This window comes from Chiloscyllium punctatum, chromosome 44, assembly GCF_047496795.1.
Source record: "Chiloscyllium punctatum isolate Juve2018m chromosome 44, sChiPun1.3, whole genome shotgun sequence".
NCBI classification, from domain to species: domain Eukaryota; kingdom Metazoa; phylum Chordata; class Chondrichthyes; order Orectolobiformes; family Hemiscylliidae; genus Chiloscyllium; species Chiloscyllium punctatum.
In genome coordinates this window covers 4751758-4772561 of record NC_092782.1, presented here as the reverse complement: position 1 = coordinate 4772561, position 20804 = coordinate 4751758, and the positions used below count along the sequence as shown (strand labels likewise).

At 40.3% G+C, this 20804-nt stretch overlaps 1 protein-coding gene across 4 annotated transcripts in view; it reads right to left on the bottom strand.

The window, feature by feature from the left end:
- kif21a (kinesin family member 21A) overlaps positions 1–20804 on the bottom strand; it is a 158612-nt gene that overhangs the window by 46265 nt on the left and 91543 nt on the right. For all 4 annotated transcript variants that reach the window (XM_072562125.1, XM_072562127.1, XM_072562126.1 and 1 more), the window contains 6 exons: positions 17130–17198; positions 14092–14309; positions 11959–12106; positions 8566–8757; positions 1690–1791; positions 471–636 (listed from right to left, as the gene is read on the bottom strand). In XM_072562125.1, the coding sequence (XP_072418226.1) occupies positions 471–636; positions 1690–1791; positions 8566–8757; positions 11959–12106; positions 14092–14309; positions 17130–17198 (895 nt within the window). The remainder of the gene's footprint in view (positions 1–470; positions 637–1689; positions 1792–8565; positions 8758–11958; positions 12107–14091; positions 14310–17129; positions 17199–20804) is intronic.

Below are 20804 nucleotides of genomic sequence, written 5' to 3'. Positions count from 1 at the left end.
TACCCACCTGCTACTCAATATACACAAGTCACATATTCATGTTTCCATTTTCTTATAGGTGCCACAAAATAATCTTTCTGCTCTAGTCTTCTCCACATGTCCAGGAGAATTTCAAAGTCTCTCATCAAAAGCCATTAGCTTTAAGGTAACAACATATTGATACACTTTTCCAAATTGGGAACCTAGAAAAAGTCACTTGCCAATTTATTTTTTAAAATAATGCTGTTGGATAAAATTTAGATTTTATGTAAACATTTTTCCCAGATTTTTTTCTTTGAATTTTCCAAGACTAATTTATCCATGACATTCTTACACGAGAAAATAATAAATGAGTAATTAAAACTGAAGAAATGCATTCCAAACAGCATTAATACAAGTGCTAGCAAACAAGTGGGTAAAAAATCTAAATTACATCATGCACTGTAAACAAAATAGCATGCCACCTGTGAAGTTAAAAGTTGTACAGTTACCTTGCAAAGCATTTCCAAGTAAAGCTTCGAGTTCTGGATTAAATTCAGCCTTCTCTTTTAACATGTGGAATAACAGTTGGTTTTGAGTAGAACTGTTTATTTCTATTTGCTTCACTCGGCCTTCTAAAACCTTAATTTGAGACTCCTTCTGAGCAGCTTGGAGACCCTAAGACCCATCAGAAAGATCATTATTTATGATGTGTTTTCAAAAATGCAGAGTATTGCAGTTAAAGTAGAAATATCAGATCACTCATGGTTTTATTAAAAGGGGAGAGAGCAGGCTCGAGGTGCCAAGTTGCCTATACCTACACCTCACCCTTGCTCAAATTTAATCAAAGTAATCGTCAGGTTCAATTCTGTTTTCGCTTCACACATCCCTGTCCAGATATACATCAACAAGATCTAAATGTTACTGTCTTTTTTAAACAAACCGCACAGTACAATCCTGATTAATATGAAATCTTATTTCGTAATTCTTACCCAAAATTCATAATAATTCTTTAACAAATAAACCTAATACAGAAAGTAGCTGAAACATATACTCCATTAATTAGAAATTATATTACATTTGTTTCCTATTTATAAAATTCCCACAACTCCAAAATATTCTAGCAATCCAGCCTTCAAAGTAATTAGAACCAATAAGTAACTTTAAATCATAAATCCATTTAAAAACTCCATGAAGTCGAATATCACTTATCCTATTTTTATCAACCTTGCCAAAATGATGTGCTTAACCTGGAGAATTCACAGCCTAAAGCAGTATCTACAAATCAAACCTCGCCCAAAAGTGATCGAAGCTTGAAATCAACCGTTAAGTTCAGATAACAAACATAACAGATTCAACTCTAAGACATCAAAAACTAAAGATCTGCATATCACATTAAACATACATTAAATATGAAAGTCACATTTAAAACAGTATTGCATTACTAAGTAAAAATTTTAGTAATAAATCATTGTGTGTTTATTAAAGAAATCTGGATGGTCATTTGGTTCGGAGTCTAAATTAGGTAAGATATACGATTGACCACATTTCAGAACTGGCTAAAGCTATTAAATTTAACGTCATGATCTGTGGAGTAATGGGACGAGAAAAGGGCAGCGTATTCCTCCAGCCTGAGCCATGACACCCATCAGTGGCTATCCTCCAGTAGATAATGTTCAGTAGTCATTGACCAGAATCTGTATATATCAAGAGTTTTGCTCATAAACTTACCTTATTAATAACCATGGTTAAAAAATGATCCAACATGTAACGAGCTTCTGTCAAAGAGCAGGAAGTGATTATTGCTGAAACATCCACTGTACCCCCCTCCTCCTGGAAATGACAAGAAGAAATGAAAAATAAATCTCAAATTCCAGAGTAGTAGATTTGTGTTGAACATTTCTATAAAGCCATAGCTCTTTAACTTATTTATATTTAAATAAGTTACATGGCTTGCTGTTCTGTTTAATTTAATTGCAAACTTAGGGAAGGAATACCAGGATTTTGATGCAGCAATGTTGTGGGTCGACCAACGACATATGCACTTTGGCAGTTCAAAGCAACAGTTTCACTACCTCAAGGGCAATTTGGAATGGATGATAATTGCTGGGTGACAACCACATCCCATTACCAATTTTTAAAAAAGCCACTTTCCCCTAATTCAACAACATGGTTGGTGTAGGAAGACAAGAAACAGAAAAACTTGACACCTACAAGAGAGATCAGGAAAGATGGAGAGGGTGGCAAGGGGAAGAGGTTAAAAACAAGTGTGTGGGAATATTAGTCATGATGCTTATTTTCAAATGTTTAGGCAGCAGTAAAAAAAAAAAGAAATTGCTGGGAATACTCAGCTGATCTGAGAACAAAGAAGAAAATGAGAGTGTTAAGGTTTTTCTTTGAATCTTTGTTAGTTGTTTCCCTCTCCATAGTTGCTGCCTTACATGATGAGAGATCCCCATATTTTCTATTCATGTCAGATTTCATCAAAACAAAGAAAATAGTAATGAGTAGGCTATGTAGCCCTTTGAGGTAAAAACAATGACTGCAGATGCTGGAAACCAGATTCTGGATTAGTGGTGCTGGAAGAGCACAGCAGTTCAGGCAGCATCCAAGTAGCTTCGAAATCGACGTTTCGGGCAAAAGCCCTTCATCAGGAATAAAGGCAGTGAGTCTGAAGCGTGGAGAGATAAGCTACAGGAGGGTGGGGATGGGGAGTAAGTAGCATGGAGTACAATAGGTGAGTAGGGGAGGGGATGAAGGTGATAGGTCAGGGAGGAGAGGGTGGAGTGGAAGTGGTACATCCCGCACCTCTGCCCTCAGACCCCACCCCTCCAACCGTAACAAGGACAGAACGCCCCTGGTGCTCACCTTCCACCCTACCAACCTTCGCATAAACCAAATCATCCGCCGACATTTCCGCCACCTCCAAACAGACCCCACTACCAGGGATATATTTCCCTCCCCACCCCTTTCCGCCTTCCGCAAAGACCGTTCCCTCCGCGCCTACCTGGTCAGGTCCACGCCCCCAAACAACCCACCCTCCAATCCTGGCACTTTCCCCTGCCACCACAGGAACTGTAAAACCTGCGCCCACACCTCCTCCCTCACCTCTATCCAAGGCCCTAAAGGAGCCTTCCACATCCAAAGTTTTACTTGCACCTCCACTAATATCATTTATTGTATCCGTTGCTCCCGATGCGGTCTCCTCTACATTGGGGAGACTGGGCACTTCCTAGCAGAGTGCTTTAGGGAACATCTCTGGGACACCCGCACCAATCAACCACACTGCCCCGTGGCCCAACATTTCAACTCCCCCTCCCACTCTGCCCGAGGACATGGAGGTCCTGGGCCTCCTTCACCGCCGCTCCCTCACCACCAGACGCCTGGAGGAAGAACGCCTCATCTTCCGCCTCGGAACACTTGAACCCCAGGGCATCAATGTGGACCTCAACAGTTTCCTCATTTCCCCTTCCCCCACCTCACCCTAGTTCAAAACTTCCAGCTCAGTAACTGTCCCCATAACTTGTCCGGACTTGTCCTAGCTGCCTATCTTCTTTTCCACCTATCCACTCCACGGTCTCCTCCCTGACCTATCACCTTCATCCCCTCCCCCACTCACCCATTGTTCTCTATGCTACTTTCTCCCCACCCCCACCCTCCTCGCGCTCATCTCTCCACGCTTCAGACTCACTGCCTTTATTCCTGATGAAGGGCTTTTGCCCGAAACGTCGATTTCGAAGCTACTTGGATGCTGCCTGAACTGCTGTGCTCTTCCAGCACCACTAATCCAGAATATGTAGCCCTTTGAGCCTGGTATACCACTGAATAGGATTATAGTTGATCATGCTTTTGCTCCAAACCCTTTGATCACTTTCGTCCTCAGAACCAAAGCTCCTTCTTGAAAACATTGTGTTTTGGCCTCAACCACGTTCCATGACATAATTTCACAAGCTCACCACTCTGGATAAAGAGATTTCTCCTCATCTCGGTGCTTCATGGCTTAATCTCTATTGTTAGACTGTGACTCCTGTTTCTGTTATTGAAAACATCCTCCCTGTATTTACTCTAACTAGTCCTGTTTGCATTTCACAGATTTAAGATTTCTACCCACCACTCATTCTTCTGAACGCCACTGAATATACATAGAACATAGAAAAGTACAGCATAGAACAGGCTCACAATGTTGTGCTGAGGTTTAATCCTAATGTAAAATATAATAACCGCCGCACCCCTCAACTCACTGCTATCCATGTGCATGTCCAGTAGTCACTTAAATGTTCCCAATGACTCTGCTTCCACCACCACAGTTGGCAATGCATACCACGCATTCACAATTCTCTGCGTAAAGAACCTACTTCTAACATCTCCTTTGTACCTTCCTCCTATTATCTTCAAACTATGACTCCTCGTACCAGTCAATCTTGCCCTGGGGAAAAGTCTCTGGCTATTAACTATTCCTCTCATTATCTTGTATACCTCGATCAGGTCTCCTCTCTTCCTCCTTCTCTCCAGAGAGAGAAGTCTGAGCTTATTCAACCTTTCTTTGTAAGGCAAGCCCCCCCAGTCTAGCCAGCAGACTGGTAAACTTCTTTGCACCCTCTCCAAAGCCTCTGTATCTTTCCTATAGTAGGGGGACCAGAACTGGACATAATATTCCAAGTGTGGTCTCACCAGGGACTTGTCGAGCTGTAGCAAAACCTCGCGGCTCTTAAACTTGATCCCCCTGTTAATGAAAGCCAAAACACCAGATGATTTCTTAACATCACTAGCCACTTGGGTGGCAACTTTGAGGGATGTATTTGAACACCAAGATCCCTCTGTTCCTCCACACTGCCAAGAATCCAGTCTTTAATCCTTATATTCAGCATTCGAGTTTGACCTTCCAAAATGCATCACTTCGTTTTTATCCAGATTGAACTCCATCTGCCATTTCTCAGCCCAGCTCTGCATCCTGTCTATGTCGTGCTGCAGCAGCCCTCTATAATATCGACGACACCTCCAACTTTTGCCATCTGCAAATTTACTAACCCACCTCTCAACCTCCTCATCCAAGTCATTTATAAAAACTACAAAGAGCAGAGGTCCAAGAACAGACCCCTGCAGGACCCCACTCACCACTGACCTCCAGGCAGAATACTTTCTATCTACAACCACTCTCTGCCTTGTGTCAGCCAGCCAAATCTCCCTGTATCCCATACTTCCTGAGTTTATGAATGAGCCTACCATGGGGAACCTTATCAAATGCCTTGCTGAAGTCCACATACATCACACCCACTGCTCGACCTGTCTTGATACCTCCTCAAAGAAACTCAAGATTTCTGAGGCATGACCTGCCCCTCACGAAGCCATGCTGACTGCCTTTAATCACACTATGCTTTGCCAAATCATCATAAATCCTATCCCTCAGAATTATTTTCAAAACTTTGCTGACCACAGACGCAAGACTAACTAGGCTGTAATTGCCAGAGATTTCCCTATTACCCTTCTTGAAAAGAGGAACAACATTTGCCTCCTTCCAATCCTCCAGTACGACTCTTTGGAGAGTGAGGAAGCAAATATCCTTGCCAGTGGCTTAGCAATCTCCTTTCTTGCTTCCTGGAGCAGCCTGGGATAAATCTGGGGACTACTCAATCTTAATGTTTTCCAAAATTTCCAGCACATCAACTTCATCAATCTTGATCTGGTCAAGACTGTATCATTCACAACAAGGTCCCTTTCCTTAGTGAAAAACCAAAGCAAAAAAACTCATTTAGGGCTTCCCCCATCTGCTCAGACTCCACCCACAAGTTCCCTCCACTATCTCCGATTGGCCCTACATTCTCTCCCTGATCATTCTCCAATTCCTCACGTAAAAGTAAAATGCCTTTGGGTTCTCCCTAATCCTTCTTGCCAAGCCTTTTTTGTGCCCACTTCAAACTCTCCTCAGTCCACTTCTGAGCTCCTTTCTAGCAAGCCTGTAATCCTCTAAAGCTGTGCTAGATCCTTGCTTCCTCCACCTTACGTAAAGTGCCTTCTTCCTTTTGACGAGAAGCTCCTCTGTTCTCGTCATCCAATGTTCCTTAATCTTACCCCTTCTTACCTGTCTCAGAGAAACAAATTCGTGCATCACTCGCAACAACTGCTCCTTAAATAGTCTCAACATGTCTGCTGTGCTCTTTCTGTGGAACAATTGCTCCCAATCTGTACTTCCCAACTCCTGTCTGATTGCAACATAATTTCCTTTTCCCCAATTAAATATCTTCCCTTGGTAATTGCTCCTTTCACTCTCCAAGGCTATGCTAAATGTGAGGCATTTGTGATCACTGTCACCAAAGTGCTCTCCCACTGAGAGATCAGACACCTGTCCTGGCTCATTGCTGAGCACCAAATCCAAAATGGCCTCTCCCCTCGTCGGTCTGTCTACATACAGAGTAAGAAAACCCGCCTGAACACACCTAACAAAAACAGCTCCATCCAAACCATCTGCACTAAGGAGGTTCCAGTCAATATTGGGAAAGTTGAAATCACCCATAACAACAATACAGTTACTTCTGCATTTTTCCAGAATCTGTACTAACTGATCCAGTTTCTCTTTGTATGTCCAGAAATCAATCCAGTAAACCTCTTTCCACACCCAGGACATCTTTCTTCAGAGGCGATGACCAAAACTGCACACAATACTCCAGGTATGACATCAGCAAGATTTTCATTTATAACAGAAGACCCTGTACAATAGCAAGGCATTCCTGCTCCTGTACTCCAATCCTCGCTATGCTGTCCAACACACCACTTTACTGCCTGCTGCACCTGTAAATATCAAATTGATGCATCATCCTCTGGCAGTCAGATCCACCATTAAAAAGCATCAGTTTATGTTGATTCTTGTAGTCAAGACATCTATCTTTCATCATCATTAATTTGAGCTCCACCCTATCTGGGACATGATCATCCCAAGCACAGACTCAATCAACCATAAACAGAAATAGCTACCATTAAGAGGCTACTAAAAACTAACCAGCAGAGTCTGGAATGCCAATATTTCTTCTCAGCACAGAGCAAGGTATATTGTTGAATGAGTTCATGCAACAGAAAGTTAAGGAAGGGTACTGTTAGATTGGAGAAGGTTAGAGAGATGAGTATCAATGGGGAACTGAAGGATTTAAATACATGGATAAGAATGCAACCCAGCGAGGAATAGGATCAACTTTTAGTTAGGCTGTCGTGCTCAGACTATGATGGAAGAGGTGTCAATTGAGTGAGTATTGCAATAGAGTTTAATAATGATTAAAGATGGATGAAATTTGAGCAATAAATGGTCTAAGGTAAATGTAAAGCATTCAATGTTGGTGATGCAAGTAGACAATATACTTGAAAGTCAAAAAGGTTAGAAAAAATCAGTTCCAGATCAAAATGAACGTAAAGATTGTGAACTCTGATCCTCCCGGAGATGAAAAGATGACGATGAGTTGATGAGGAGAAAAATGACATGATATTGCCAGACTGGTTCCAGAGCTTGCAGCACTTCAAGTCTATAGTTTATTGAACATTGAAGGGACATTGAACAAATAAACTCACAGTAAATACAGAGAAAGATTTAAGAGCATCTTTCCAATAGATTGTTTTATCAGAGATTCATACATTTTTCTTCAGCCATTCACAAATTGAAAGGTAGAGCTGATATAATTCGCCTAAGTGTGAAATATGACAACATGCATTGCAGACATTAAGTCAAAGGGTAATACATAGCTGCAAGAGGAGGGAAAGAATATTAGATCTTTGGGAGATGCTGCAAGTAATGGGGGTTATGATAGGGAAGGAATCCAGGGCAGTGCAGTGATTTTATGTTTCTAACAGAGTTTGTAAGAGATTAATCGATCAGTGGGTGATCCCTTTGCAACATATTGGAGAAGGTACATTTCGAAAAGGATGGTATAGTCAATCAAAGACTGCAGAAAAGTTTAAGGTAAAGAGTCCAATAATGCATTACATATGATCATATGAGTCTATGCTTGGGATGATTGTGTTTCAGATAGGGCAGAACTCAAATTAATGATGATGAAAGATAGATGGATTTACTTCTAGGCTTCAAGGAGATCAGAATCACAGGCAAACAGACAAATATTAGTACCACTAGCCTCTTCACTAATTCCCTGGCTCCATCTTGTCACTGACCATTTTCACAGATAGGACTACTTGCCTGCACATGGCAAGTCACTGAAACAGACTTAACAAGCTCTGAACGAGCTACTGGAACAGAAAAGGTACAAAGTTATCAGAAAGCCAATTTTTAAAAATAATCCCCTCATGCTTTAATAAGAATGTCAAACTGATCAACTAACAATCTCAGTAACTCTGCCTCGCTCCAAATCTCACTTTAATGAAGAGCATGCAATAACAGTGTCAATAGTGTTCTCAGAACATTATAATTAGACTTTATTTCAGACACTAGAATTAGCTATGGGGATCTTTGATGAAAGATGTGACAGATGGAAAATAGAACTTCTATTATCTATATGTTAACATGATTAAATTATAAATTTAAACAATCAAAACACACTGTATACCAAGATTTTTTGTGAATTTCATTTTCAATCATATGACAATGAAATAATTATAACATTAACTTGCCTTTGCTTCCTCCATCTGCATGATATTGGCCTGGCATTCTGAAATGCTGTCATTAATATAATCAATATTTGCACCCAAAGACTCAGTTTCTTCATTAATACTTTGAATTGCTTTGTCATCTATACACTCTTGGACAAACTTCTCTCTCCGTTTATTCAATTTGTCACGTCTTTTGGTCAGATCTTCACGTTGCTGTAATAAAAAGAGTAAACTTATTAACAACTTGAGAGATAAAAAATAATAAACATGTAACGTGTAAATCTGATCAATTTCAATGCATGATCTTGCTGGTTTTGAATGTGATTGAACAATGCCACAACACTTGAATGCATCTTTCCAATAGATTGTTTTATCAAAGGTTCATACATTTTTCTTCAGCCATTCACAAATTGAAAATCAACATGTAAAGAAAAGCATTCATTCCTCTCACTGACAGATTCTAATCTTCAGTCTTCCCACAAAAATTGAGATTAACTGTGTGCAAACCCTGGCTTCACAATTTTTGTTCCAAAAACAAGACAAATGGAAAGACAAGACAACTACTGTTCAGCAAGGAAAAAGTCAAAGTACAACTGAAACCATTCAGGAAAATATTAATTAAACAAGATAGGACACTGGAATGGTTGCCAAACAAAAAACATTCAGACAACATGTGAAGTATTCTTGGTACACAGAGTGGTGGGGCAGGGGATGGTGGTGTGCTGGGTTAAGAAAATTCAAGATTGAATGCATTGGCACAGCTGTGGTACAGCAAAAACTAATATCAAGTTTTGTGTTCTTTTTGCTTCAATGTCATCAAAAGTCACATTTCCAGCGTCTATATACAGTTAAACAAACCAGTTGCACCATTTGCAGGTTCAAACCAGGTAATTATTCAACTTGAAAATGCAAAACTGCTCAACCAACCTCAAAATGCCAATATAAATTTAAATTAAAAGTAGTTGCAAGATTGTCAAGCTTGTTACAATTCAACACAGCCTTCCAAGTACCTCTACAATCCAGAAAGAGGACAGGAACATGCACACAGTAACTGCACCAAGTGCAAGTTCTTCTCCAAGTTGCACATTCACATTCATATGATCAAAATTCTGGCACTGGCTTCAAAACAGACTTAGTGGTTCATGGAGAGAGCAACCACCCTCTCAGTGGCAATTGGAGATGGGAACCAAAATGTTGCCAGTGAGTCTCATACCCAATGAACAAATTTGAAAAAACAAATTAGTGTCAGAATAGACAAAATTTGTTTCAACTTCAGAGATTTGATATTTTGCGAAGACACTTTATACCAGCTCCATTCAAATGGCAATCCAAGAGTGATATCTAAAAGCAACACATGCTTATTCCTTATTAATAATGAACTATGATCAAATCATGAGATTTATAGAGTCTTAGAGCTGTTCAGCATAGAAATAGACCCTCAAGTCCAGCTCGTCTATGCTGACCAGGTATACTAAATTAATCTAGTCTCATTTGCAGCATTTGGCCCATCTCCCTCAAATCTTCCTATTCATACGTCCACCCAGATGCCTTTTAAATGTTGCAAATATACCATCCTCCACCACTTCCTCCGACAGCTCATTCCATACATGCATCACCTTCCCCTCTCACATTAAATCTATGCCCTTTAGTTTTGGACTCCCCAACCTTGGAGGAAAAGACCTTGGCTACTCACCCTATCCATGTCTCGCGTGATTTTAATACCTCTTTAAAGGTCACCCCTCTGCCTCCAGGGAAAATAGCCCCAGCTTCTTCAGTCACTCCCTTTAGCTCAAACCTCCAATCCTGGCAGCATCCTTGTAAAGCTTTTCTGAACTGTTTCAAGTTTCACAACATCTTTACTATAGCAAGGAGAGCTGAATTGAATGCAATACTCCAAAAGTGGCCTAACCAATGCCCTGTACAGTCACAACGTGACCTCCTAACTCCTATATTCAATGTACTGACCAATAAAGGCAAGCATACAAAATGCCTTCTTCATTATCCTGTGTAATTGCGGCTACGCTTTCAAGGAACTATGAACCTGCACTCCAAGGTCTCTACATTCAGCAACACTCCCCAGGACCTTACCATTAAGTACATACATACTGCCCTGATTTGCCTTTCCAAAATGCAGCATCACACAAGTATCTAAATTAAACTCCATCTGCCACTATTCGACCCACTGGCCCATCTGATCAATGTCCCGTTGTAATCCAAGGTAACCTTCTTCGCTGTCCACTTTACCTCCAATTTTGGTGTCACCTGAAAACTTACTAACCACACCTCCTATGTTCACATCTGAACCATTTATACAAATGACGAAAAGCAGTGGACCCAGCACCGATCCTTGTGACACACCGCTGGTCACAGGCCTCTAGTCCAAAAAGCAACCCTCCACCAACACCACCCTGTCTCCTACCTTCGAGCCAGTTCAGTATCCAAATGGCTAGTTCTCCCTGTATTCCATATAAAGACAATGTCAAAGCAATGAAACTGGAGGAACAGTGAAAAATCATATTCCCTGTCTGTAACTCAATGAGAACTGTCGACTTTTAACTCTCATTGAAGTGAAGGGAAAAATATGAATTGATATGAACTGCACAGTGACCCATTAGTTTCTCACCCATGTTTCATTCAACTCTCAAATTCTGCTTTGTAACTATCTTTTTGTTGTCCTCTTTTTGACCCTCGTGTTTTCTCTGTTTAAGTTCCCATTTCCCGTATCATTCTTCTTAAATAAATGAAGGACTCCGTAAATCAAGATAAAAAGAATAAAAGTATGTATGGGAAGCTTACTGCAAATAGAATCAAGTTCACATGCTTTTGGGTTTCTTGCATTGGTGAGATGTTTAGAAACCCGCCAAGTCAGCCAAGATTCACTGACGAGCTCCACACTGAGGCTTCTAGCTCAGACACAAGCTACGATTACAACATGGCTCCTCTCAGAGCATTCCTAAACAGCTGAGATGCTTACGCACCTCTCGCTGGGTCTGAAGTCACATTTTTTGCTGGGACCAGTTTAAATCTACATTCAGAGCCAGAAAGGTCGACAGCATAGAAAAAGGCCCATTAGCCCATTGTGTCCATGCCAGTCAAAAACAACTCCCTCACTATTCTCTAACCCCATTTCCCCAGCACTTGGCCCACAGCCTTGGAATTGCAAGTCCACATCTAAATTGTTCTTCAATGTCATCAGGGCTTCTGCCTCTCCAGAGTTCCAGATTCCCCATGTTGCCTTCAAACGAAAAAACCCTGTCAATTATGATACAGGAGTATAGCTAAATAGAAATACAAACAAATCTTGAGAAGATAATAACCACAGCACCAGTGAACCTCATATGCAACCAGATCGTGTTTGAAGGAATAAAGTTATTTCAATTTCTATTTTTCAAGTTGAGGGGAGATTGGTCTTACAGTGAGCAGTCGATTCATATCCGCTTCCATGTTGGCAATAGTCATCCTTTGCATGATGATTTCAGTAACTCTACGTTCAAGTGACTGCCACTTCATTCTTGCTGCTCTTGACGTATATCTATTTGTAAACTTCCTCTGGTACTTCTTCCTGCAATTGGTCAGATTTCAATTGTTACATCAACCAATTTCATATGATATTATGTACGAAGGCATTTAAAATTGAGTGTTAGAGAGGCTTCGTATTTAATAACTGTCATGGACTTGAGTTTGAAGGATTATGAATACATGGACATGTTAAAAAAGAGATTAAACAAAAAACATTTGAACTTTTTTTTGAACAAGGCATTGCTTTGTAGTCACATTTCTTGTGAGAAACGCTCATTTTCGGAGGAAGCCACTTGGCTGGGCTTATGACCATCAGGTTTCAGTGTGTGCTGTCCATATTGTTTGGAGCAGCTGGTGACAAGCCTGCTGAAGGGAAAGGAGATTCTGAACATAGCTCTCCTGTTGTTACAAGTGTCCTTGTTGTAAATCCAGTGTGAAATCTGACTGCCCTCTTGAAGAGTCACCGGAACATTCTCAAGATTTCCTCGCAAGCTCCTGAAATCCTCAGGAAGCTGTGTTTGCAAAGATCCCAGAGACAACCGCTCACGTTTATTGATACCGGTCTACACATGACAGCAGTTTTGACATTCCACACCTCATCCATTTTGCCTTTAAGAATTAATCATATCCAAAACATTAGTGGAAATGTTCCACAAAGTGAATCACTGAAGAGACAAATCAAATGTTTCCCCACACCCCCGTCCTAGTATAAATGGATGTGTATCTGTACATGTGTTTCAGGGCAGTGAGAAGGGTAAATATTAATACTAACAAGTTTCCAACTTTGTGCTAATTAGCTTTACACTTTTTTGCCAGCTAAATCCTGCTTTCACAGTAAACCAACAGTTTTGTCTGTTAAGAAATCCAATTAATAGAAGCAAAGCGAAGAGTGGGAGATACATTTGTTTTCGTCTACCTTTAAAGTGACTGTTTCTAAGCCTGTGGAATCCCCTGTCTAACCAGACTCCAAAAGGAATCGTATGGGAAGTGGAAACTTATGTTGGGCAACTCCCTGACTGGGAACCGCCTGAAAGTCTGAATTTAAATTGGAATGTTCCAGTGAAAGTAAAGAGTTACTGAGGACAATAGCTTTCCTGACTACATTCTCCTCCTCCTCCCTTTCCAACCCCCCCCCCCCCCCCTCCCTTTCCAACCCCCCCCCCCCCCCCTCCCTTTCCAACCCCCCCCCCCCCCCCCCCCCCCCCCCCCCCAACAACCAGACTCTATCCCCACTTTGCCTCCTACCCCCACTCCAGACCCAACACTCCGATCCCAGTCCAGGCATGCTCCTCCTTTTTAACCTCACTGGGAACCCACTACTACTCCCCAGATTCTGAACTGATCTTCTTTACCTTGCTGCTGGTAATCCCAATTCCCCCTTAATCTTCCACTGCAATTTCCCCACCTCCCTTCCCTATCTCCAGCGAATGACCACCTTACCCCTGCTCTGAACCTGTTACCCACTTTACCCTGCTCTAAACATAACCTGCCTCTCCTCCCCATCAACCTGGGAACCAATTCCCCTTTTCCCACTTTTGATCTGATCCTGTAAAACTCCTTCACAATGGATTCAGACATGATGTCCACCCTACATCACTTCTGCTAGTTCTGACCAATATTTGTTTCTCAAATACAGAGTCAAAGACACATTAATTGCTTCATCATTTTGTGCTGTCAATGGGATCCTGACATTTCACTTTAAAAGGAGATCAGTAAAATCTGGTTCAACATTCTCCCAAGAGTTCTGCTAGATAGAAACCTGCAATGACAATCCAGAATGATTCCACTCCCCTAAGCTCAGGGCAATGAGTTTCCACCTCATATAGACAATGTACAAACTGATTAGCACAGACCAGGAATTAAAATCAGAATATTTCTGGTCTGTTCACATTATCACAAGATACATTAAACAATTTGGGAACTCTAGCAATGAAAACAAAGTTGTGAATATTAACACGCTGTTATTCACCCATAGGTGTTCTGCACTTAGAAAGTTGAAATAAAACTGGAAATAAAACTAAAAAGTACCTGATCCCATTTGTTTTGTCTGTTGAAGTAGGTACGGTTCGAGAAGTTAAAGTTCTCCCTTTTTGTGGGCCAGTGAAGTTAGTAGTTGACCGATCATGCTCATAAATACTCATGTGAGATGATGACTCTGAAACAGGATCTGGCAAGCTCAATTTACGACTCACTCGTCCAGCTACTTTATCAGACATGGGCTTTGATAGTTTTCGAAGGGCTGTAACCTAAAGGTAAAAGTATTGCACACTTCGAGCATAAGATATTACATGCAACTTCAAAAACAGATTTTAAATATTTTTGCCCCAAACAAAACCATAATTATTCAAGTGAAAGCAAACACATAGAAGGCATGACTTAAGTGGAAACCACTTCAACTTCTAACAAACATTGCAACAGAAAACAATTCAATACAGACAATGTGGCCATTTACACTAACAAAAGGCATTGCACATGACTAACAGTTGTGAATTTTTCAAGTTTGAGCTTACTCACTCCTACTACTTAATCTGACGTTAGTTTGAAGACTGCATCATATTCCATATACATTACATATTGCATCTACACAATAGCATTCCCTCCAGAAATAAAATTATTTCATGGCATTTTTCTTCACAACTTAGTCCCAGGTCTGAAATTATTTTGGTGATTCCTCTAAACATTTTTTGCTGCTCATCATTGACCTGGGTCAATAAATTTTTTACAAAAATACAGATTTTAAAAGAAAACTGAAGATTGAAAGTTGGAGAACAACTAATCCAACCTCTCTATTTAAAACTTGGAAAAGCAGGATCAGACAGAGTCATCATGGATTTATGAAAGAGAAATCATGCTTGACAAATCTACTGGAATTCTTTAAGGATGCAGCCAGTAGAGTTGATGAGAGGGTGCCATAGCTGTAATTTACTTGGACTTTCAGAAGACTTTTGATAAAGTCCCACTTGACAACATTAATGAGTAAATTGAAGCGCACAAGATTGGGGCAGTGTATTGAGTTGCATCGAAAACTGGTTAGCAGACAGGAAACAAAGATCAGGAATATGGGTTTTCTCTAGAAGGGCAGGCAGTGACTAGTGGGATACCATAGGAATCAGTACTAGGACCTCAGCTGGTCACAATTTTTATCAATGATTTAATTAAGGGAATGAAACATCATAACTCCCAGGTTTGTAGATGACACGAAGTTGGGTGGGATGTTGAGCTATGATGAGGATGCAGAAATATTGGGTGATTTGGACAAGTTGAGAGAGTGGGAAATGCATGGCGAATGCAGTATAAACACAGACATGTGTTTCAATTTCAGATGTAATTCAATTTTGCAGCAAAAAAGCTGGAAGGCTAGGAATTGAAAGAGGGAAGAGGGAAATATGCATAGAGACCTGGGTGCCCTGGCACATCAGTTGCTGAATGAGAGAATATAGGAAGAGCAGGCAGTGAATGAGGCAAAGTATGTTGGCCTTCATAATTAGAGGATGCAAGCACAGGAGCAGGAATGTCTTGGGGGCTGAGTGAGACCACACCTGGAATAATGTGTGCTGTTTCGGTCTCCTTATTTGAGGAATGATGTTCTTGTTTTAGAGGAAATGTAACGAAGTTGACCAGACTCAATCCTGGGATGGCAGGACGGAGGGCAAGGTTGAATCGTTTCAAGTTATATCCATTGGAGCTCTGAAGAATGAAGGAATTCTCAGAAACTCAAAAACCGATAGCCAAACTGAACAGGGTGGATGCAGGAAGGACGCTTCCTGATAGTGAGGCATTCGAGAACTATGTATCACAGTCTTAGGTTACATTTAGGACTGAGACGAGGGGAGATTTCTTCTTAAGAGAATGAGGAGGATATGGAATTTGTAACCACAGAAAGCACTACATAGGACAAACAGGAAGACAGCTAACGATCATATCCATGAACACCAACTAGCCACGAAATTACACGACCAGCTATCCTTAGTAGCCACACATGCAGATGACAGGCAACATGAGTTCAATTGGGACAACACTACTATTATAGGACAAGCCAAACAGAGAACAGCCAGGGAATTTCTACAGGCGTGGCACTCATCCACAGATTCTATCAACAAACACATCGACCTGGACCCAATATACCGGCCACTGCAGCGGGCAGCTGGAACTGACAACCAGAAGCAGCAGAGACAAACCACTATAAATGCCAGAGGAAACAACACAGAAGCGCTTCACAGGAGGCTCCCAAGCACTGAGGATGTCACCTAGACAGGGGACGAAACGTCTGCAAAACAAATTCCCAGCTCGGCAAACAGAACCACAACAATGAGTAACCGAGCTGCAAGTCTTCTCACAAACTGAACAGAAAGCAGTTGATGCCAAATATTTTATGATTTCAAGGAAGAGTTAGATATCGCACTTTGTAAATGGATTAAAGCAAATGGGGGAATAGGCTATTGAAGTGGATGATTAGCCATGGTCATAATGAATGGCAAAACAGGCTCAAAAGGGCCAAATGGCCTACTCCTGCTCTGATTTTCTACGTTTGTATAAAGCAGGATAAACCAACCAACCACAACAAAAGACTCTCACTCTCAGAAAGCCAGTATGTGAAATGCACTGATGAATTTTCATGTTTTGTAAATTTTACAAAGCAAACAGACAATTGGGATCTATAAACAAAGTAAAAGGAAGAAGCCGAAAAATCCTAAACTTAAATATTCAAAGTAGCATGGAGAAATCAGACATTCAACAAATCAAGTTTCAGGGCTAAAAATCTTTTCATCTCTAAATACAAATTTAGCATATCATTGAAATCCCAGACACATCAAACCTTTTCCAAAGGTTGCACAGTGTGAGACTCTGCTAACCATTAGCAAGTTCCTGTCAGTTAAAGACCAAGTTGATTTTATTCTGCAGTAACTCCAACAGTGCACTCTCTACTGACAGTAAATTCTGGATTATCAAGTTTAAATGGCACATAACATTCTAGAAATGGCCATCAGCTCCAAAAGTAGTAAGGACTACAAAATCAGTGATTTTGCTTTGAAATACACAAGCACAATTAATTAACAATTCCTCACCTCTTCGGTTTTTCGTCGTAGAATTATTTCTTGCTGTCGTTTTTTAGCTTCCAAAAGTTTCATTTGATGCTGAGTAGAGAAGAAAAACAAACTTAAATTAAGCATAAAATGGGAAACAAGCCTCCATTCCAAACAAAAAGCAGAATTAGCTACAATAGTGCCTTGCCTAGTAAAGTAAAACAGATCCTAACTGGTTTCAAATAAAGGTTTACATGACCAATGAACATCTTTATAGCCATGAAGTATTTCTGAAATGCAATACGACAGCAAAATTGAAACTGCAGGTATTTTACACAGCTCCTACAAAGAGCAATGCAATGATGACTAGGTCATCTAATTTTGTAATGCTGATTAGTATTTGCAGCATACTGCTCTTCTTTGAAACAGTGCAATGGAACCTTTTACAAATCACTTGAAAGAATGGATAGGGCCAGTCAACAAAATGCCATCTGAAAGATGTTATCTGACATTGTAGAACATGCTCACTACTTCATTGCAGTGTCAAGTTTGATTTTATTTTGTTAAGGACTTGAACCTGAGCTTTCTGGCTACAGAGCTGTAGCTGACACATGCATATATTTTGATATTTTGCACTGTTTTAGTTACATTAGTGTCTTGGTATGCACCACCAGACATCCAAAATATTTTAGGCGAAAGTGAGGACTGCAGATGCTGGAGATCAGAGTCATTCCTGATGAAGGGCTTTTGCCTGAAACGCCAATTTTCCTGCTCCTTGGATGCTGCCTGACCTGCTGTGCTTTTCCAGTACCACTCTAATCCAAAATATTTTACTGAGTTTTTGCTGTATTTGTACTTTTTTTTATTTTTTGAAACTACTTTGCTTTTACTTTTTGGGAATTCAGGGAAGAGAGTGTGGATGCAAAAATGAAAGAACCAAGACTATGATAGCAACATACAACTGCTCAAGAGATGACATCCAGAACAAGAAAGGAAGTGCATGGCAAATGTGGCCAAATAAATACTGACAGTGTCAAAAGGACTTGGTCAAATCTGAGCTGTGTGTCATGGTTGGAAATTGTGAAGTTTGATTGATTTGATAAAAGTTGCCTGTCAGTTTGCATTTGACTCAGCACACCCAGAAGGCTCAAAACACAACATTCACAATGCTCAGAAAAGTTACAAATCTCTTATGAATGGGAACGTTCTACATTTTAATGAAGATGGACCTATTTTGTTTAGCAAGTCATGTTAAACTCAAATTTGTTGAGTGTCCTTAGAATAGAGAGAATAGTTATAGGGGTGATTTCTTGGCTTTGTAACTGCTTTCATTTATTGAGGAAATAATTTTAACATTAAATGAAATAATAAAATGGACACCTCTAATCTTACAGGAGGTTGAGTTTCTTGCACAAGTTAACTTCTAATGATTTATCGACTAATTGCATGCACATATGAAACAGCATTCCATCACACACATCACTCAACTTTTAGCTAAATCTACATACTGTTAATTTCATTCAAAATTCCCTTAAGCGGTTTACTGATATGAATTTTCATGTGATAAGTACCACCAACATAAAGAAAACCCACTCCTCATCTTGTCCTGAGCACATGAATCAGTCCATAACTCTATTGATAAGAGAGACCACATTAAGATGTCTTCACAGTGCAGCTTCTTCTGCATTTTGGAAATCCCTGATTAACATTTTTTTAGCCCAGCAATGAATCCAAAAGATGCTGTTTCCAAATCGGAATGATGTGTCACTTGAAAGGGAACTTGCAGGTGTTGGCAGTCTTGTTTGCTTGCTGCCCTTGTCCTTCTGGGTGGTTGTGGTTATGGATATGGATATGGGAGTTGCTGCTGCCACAATACATCAAAGCTTTGTCATAAATCTTGGTGGCACACATTGCAATGATGTTATGCCTCTGATGGGGAAGATGATGGACAAGTTGTCCATTCAGCACGCTATTTTTCCTCAGATACAATTGTGCTTCTTCAGTGATTTCAGAGATGTTCCAATCCAGGTAAGTGAGGAGTGTTCCATCGCACCACTGATTTGTGCCTTCATTGGTCATAACAAAGCTTTGGGAATTTGATCACACCACAGAATTTTCAGCCTCTGACCATCTACTGCTGCAATTAGTCAAATACTGCCTTGATGTGAAAGACAAACCTCCTGAACTTTGCTTTTTTTGTGGCCATTTTTCCAATGAAGACTCAGTTCTGGAGTCAAATAAGCTGGTGGAAATCAGTCTGAGCTTAGATAAGCAGGTTATTGGCAAGTGTCACTTGATGCTTTTGACTAGAACTTTTCATCACTGCTGATTGAGATTAGGTTTAAGTGGCAATTGGCTAATTTGGATTTATGCTACTTTTTTTAGACAGAACATCCCTGTGATTATTTTCACCATTCTCAATTAGAGACTAGTGTTCTGCTGGAATAGTTTATCCAGAAATATAGCTAGATCTGGAGAGCAAGTCTTCAGTGCACCCAGCATGCTAATGGAGCTTGCAGTCTGCTGTATCTGGTGCATGGCTAATGTTTCTCAACCACCAAGAACGAATCACTGATTCAAGGCTACGGTCTGTGATGTGGAATTCCAAAAAAGGCTGACCTGAAACATCCATCTGATGCTTTAGCCTCCACTTTTGCACTGACATGCTGACCTCTGCTATCATTGAGCTCCTGTTCCCATTTTGCTTAGTTAGTCACGACTGTTAATGTTTGAAGAAGGCAGGACTGCAGAGCTTTGATCAAATCTGTTAGTGGATGATCATTTAGCTCTCTATAGCATATAGATTAATTTTATTTATACATCTTAGTTCTGTATAGTACATTTATCAGGTTTTATCCTGTTTTCATGTATGCCTGTTGCTGATCTAGGAATGCGTGACAGAATCATTGTGTTAAATAGGATGGATGCAGAACAGATCCAACAATTTAAAACATGGGCACCGATAAAGGCAATGCGAGTAATCATCAACGGCCAATCATCTTCAACCTAAGCTGATGGTTCAACATATTCAATCTATAAGATTTCCATTAGCATGGAAATCTAATCCTGCTTCAATGAGTTTGCAAGTGCATTCCTAGACCAGCACAAAAGGTCAAATTACATATCAAAAAACTCAGTTAGAGGAATAAGAACTCTAAGCTTACAAATTGTACACACCACTAAATGCAATTGTGACAGATCCAATCAACGATTAGTTTTCAACTGAACAACAGAGTGGGTTAGATTGGTGTGTACTGTTTTGTAAACTGGAGCAGATATTGACAGCCTGCAAAGCTTCTTATCTGAAATGCCAGACCAAAGCAACTGTGGCATGCCAATCCTATTCATAACATGTGAATTGCAAGATATGGATAACAAGACAGATCTACCAATAAAAATTGCATTTTACGATGAATTTCCTGAAATACATATTTATCCACCATTAGAACTGATTAAAATGTAGTTCCTCACTAGAAACACCTTATCATAATTTTACATGCAAAAAAATGTATTTCCAACTGAGATATGGAATCAAAGCATTTAGCTACAAGACAAGATACTGTGTATAACTGTTTGAGTTTGAGTTTGTGTTTGAGTTGAAGGGAGTCCCAACCAGAGTGAATACAGCAGAAGCAAATGTGTTCTATTTGGATTTCCAGAAGGTATTTGACAATGTACCCACAAAAGGTTAAGACATAAGATAACAGCCTACAGTGG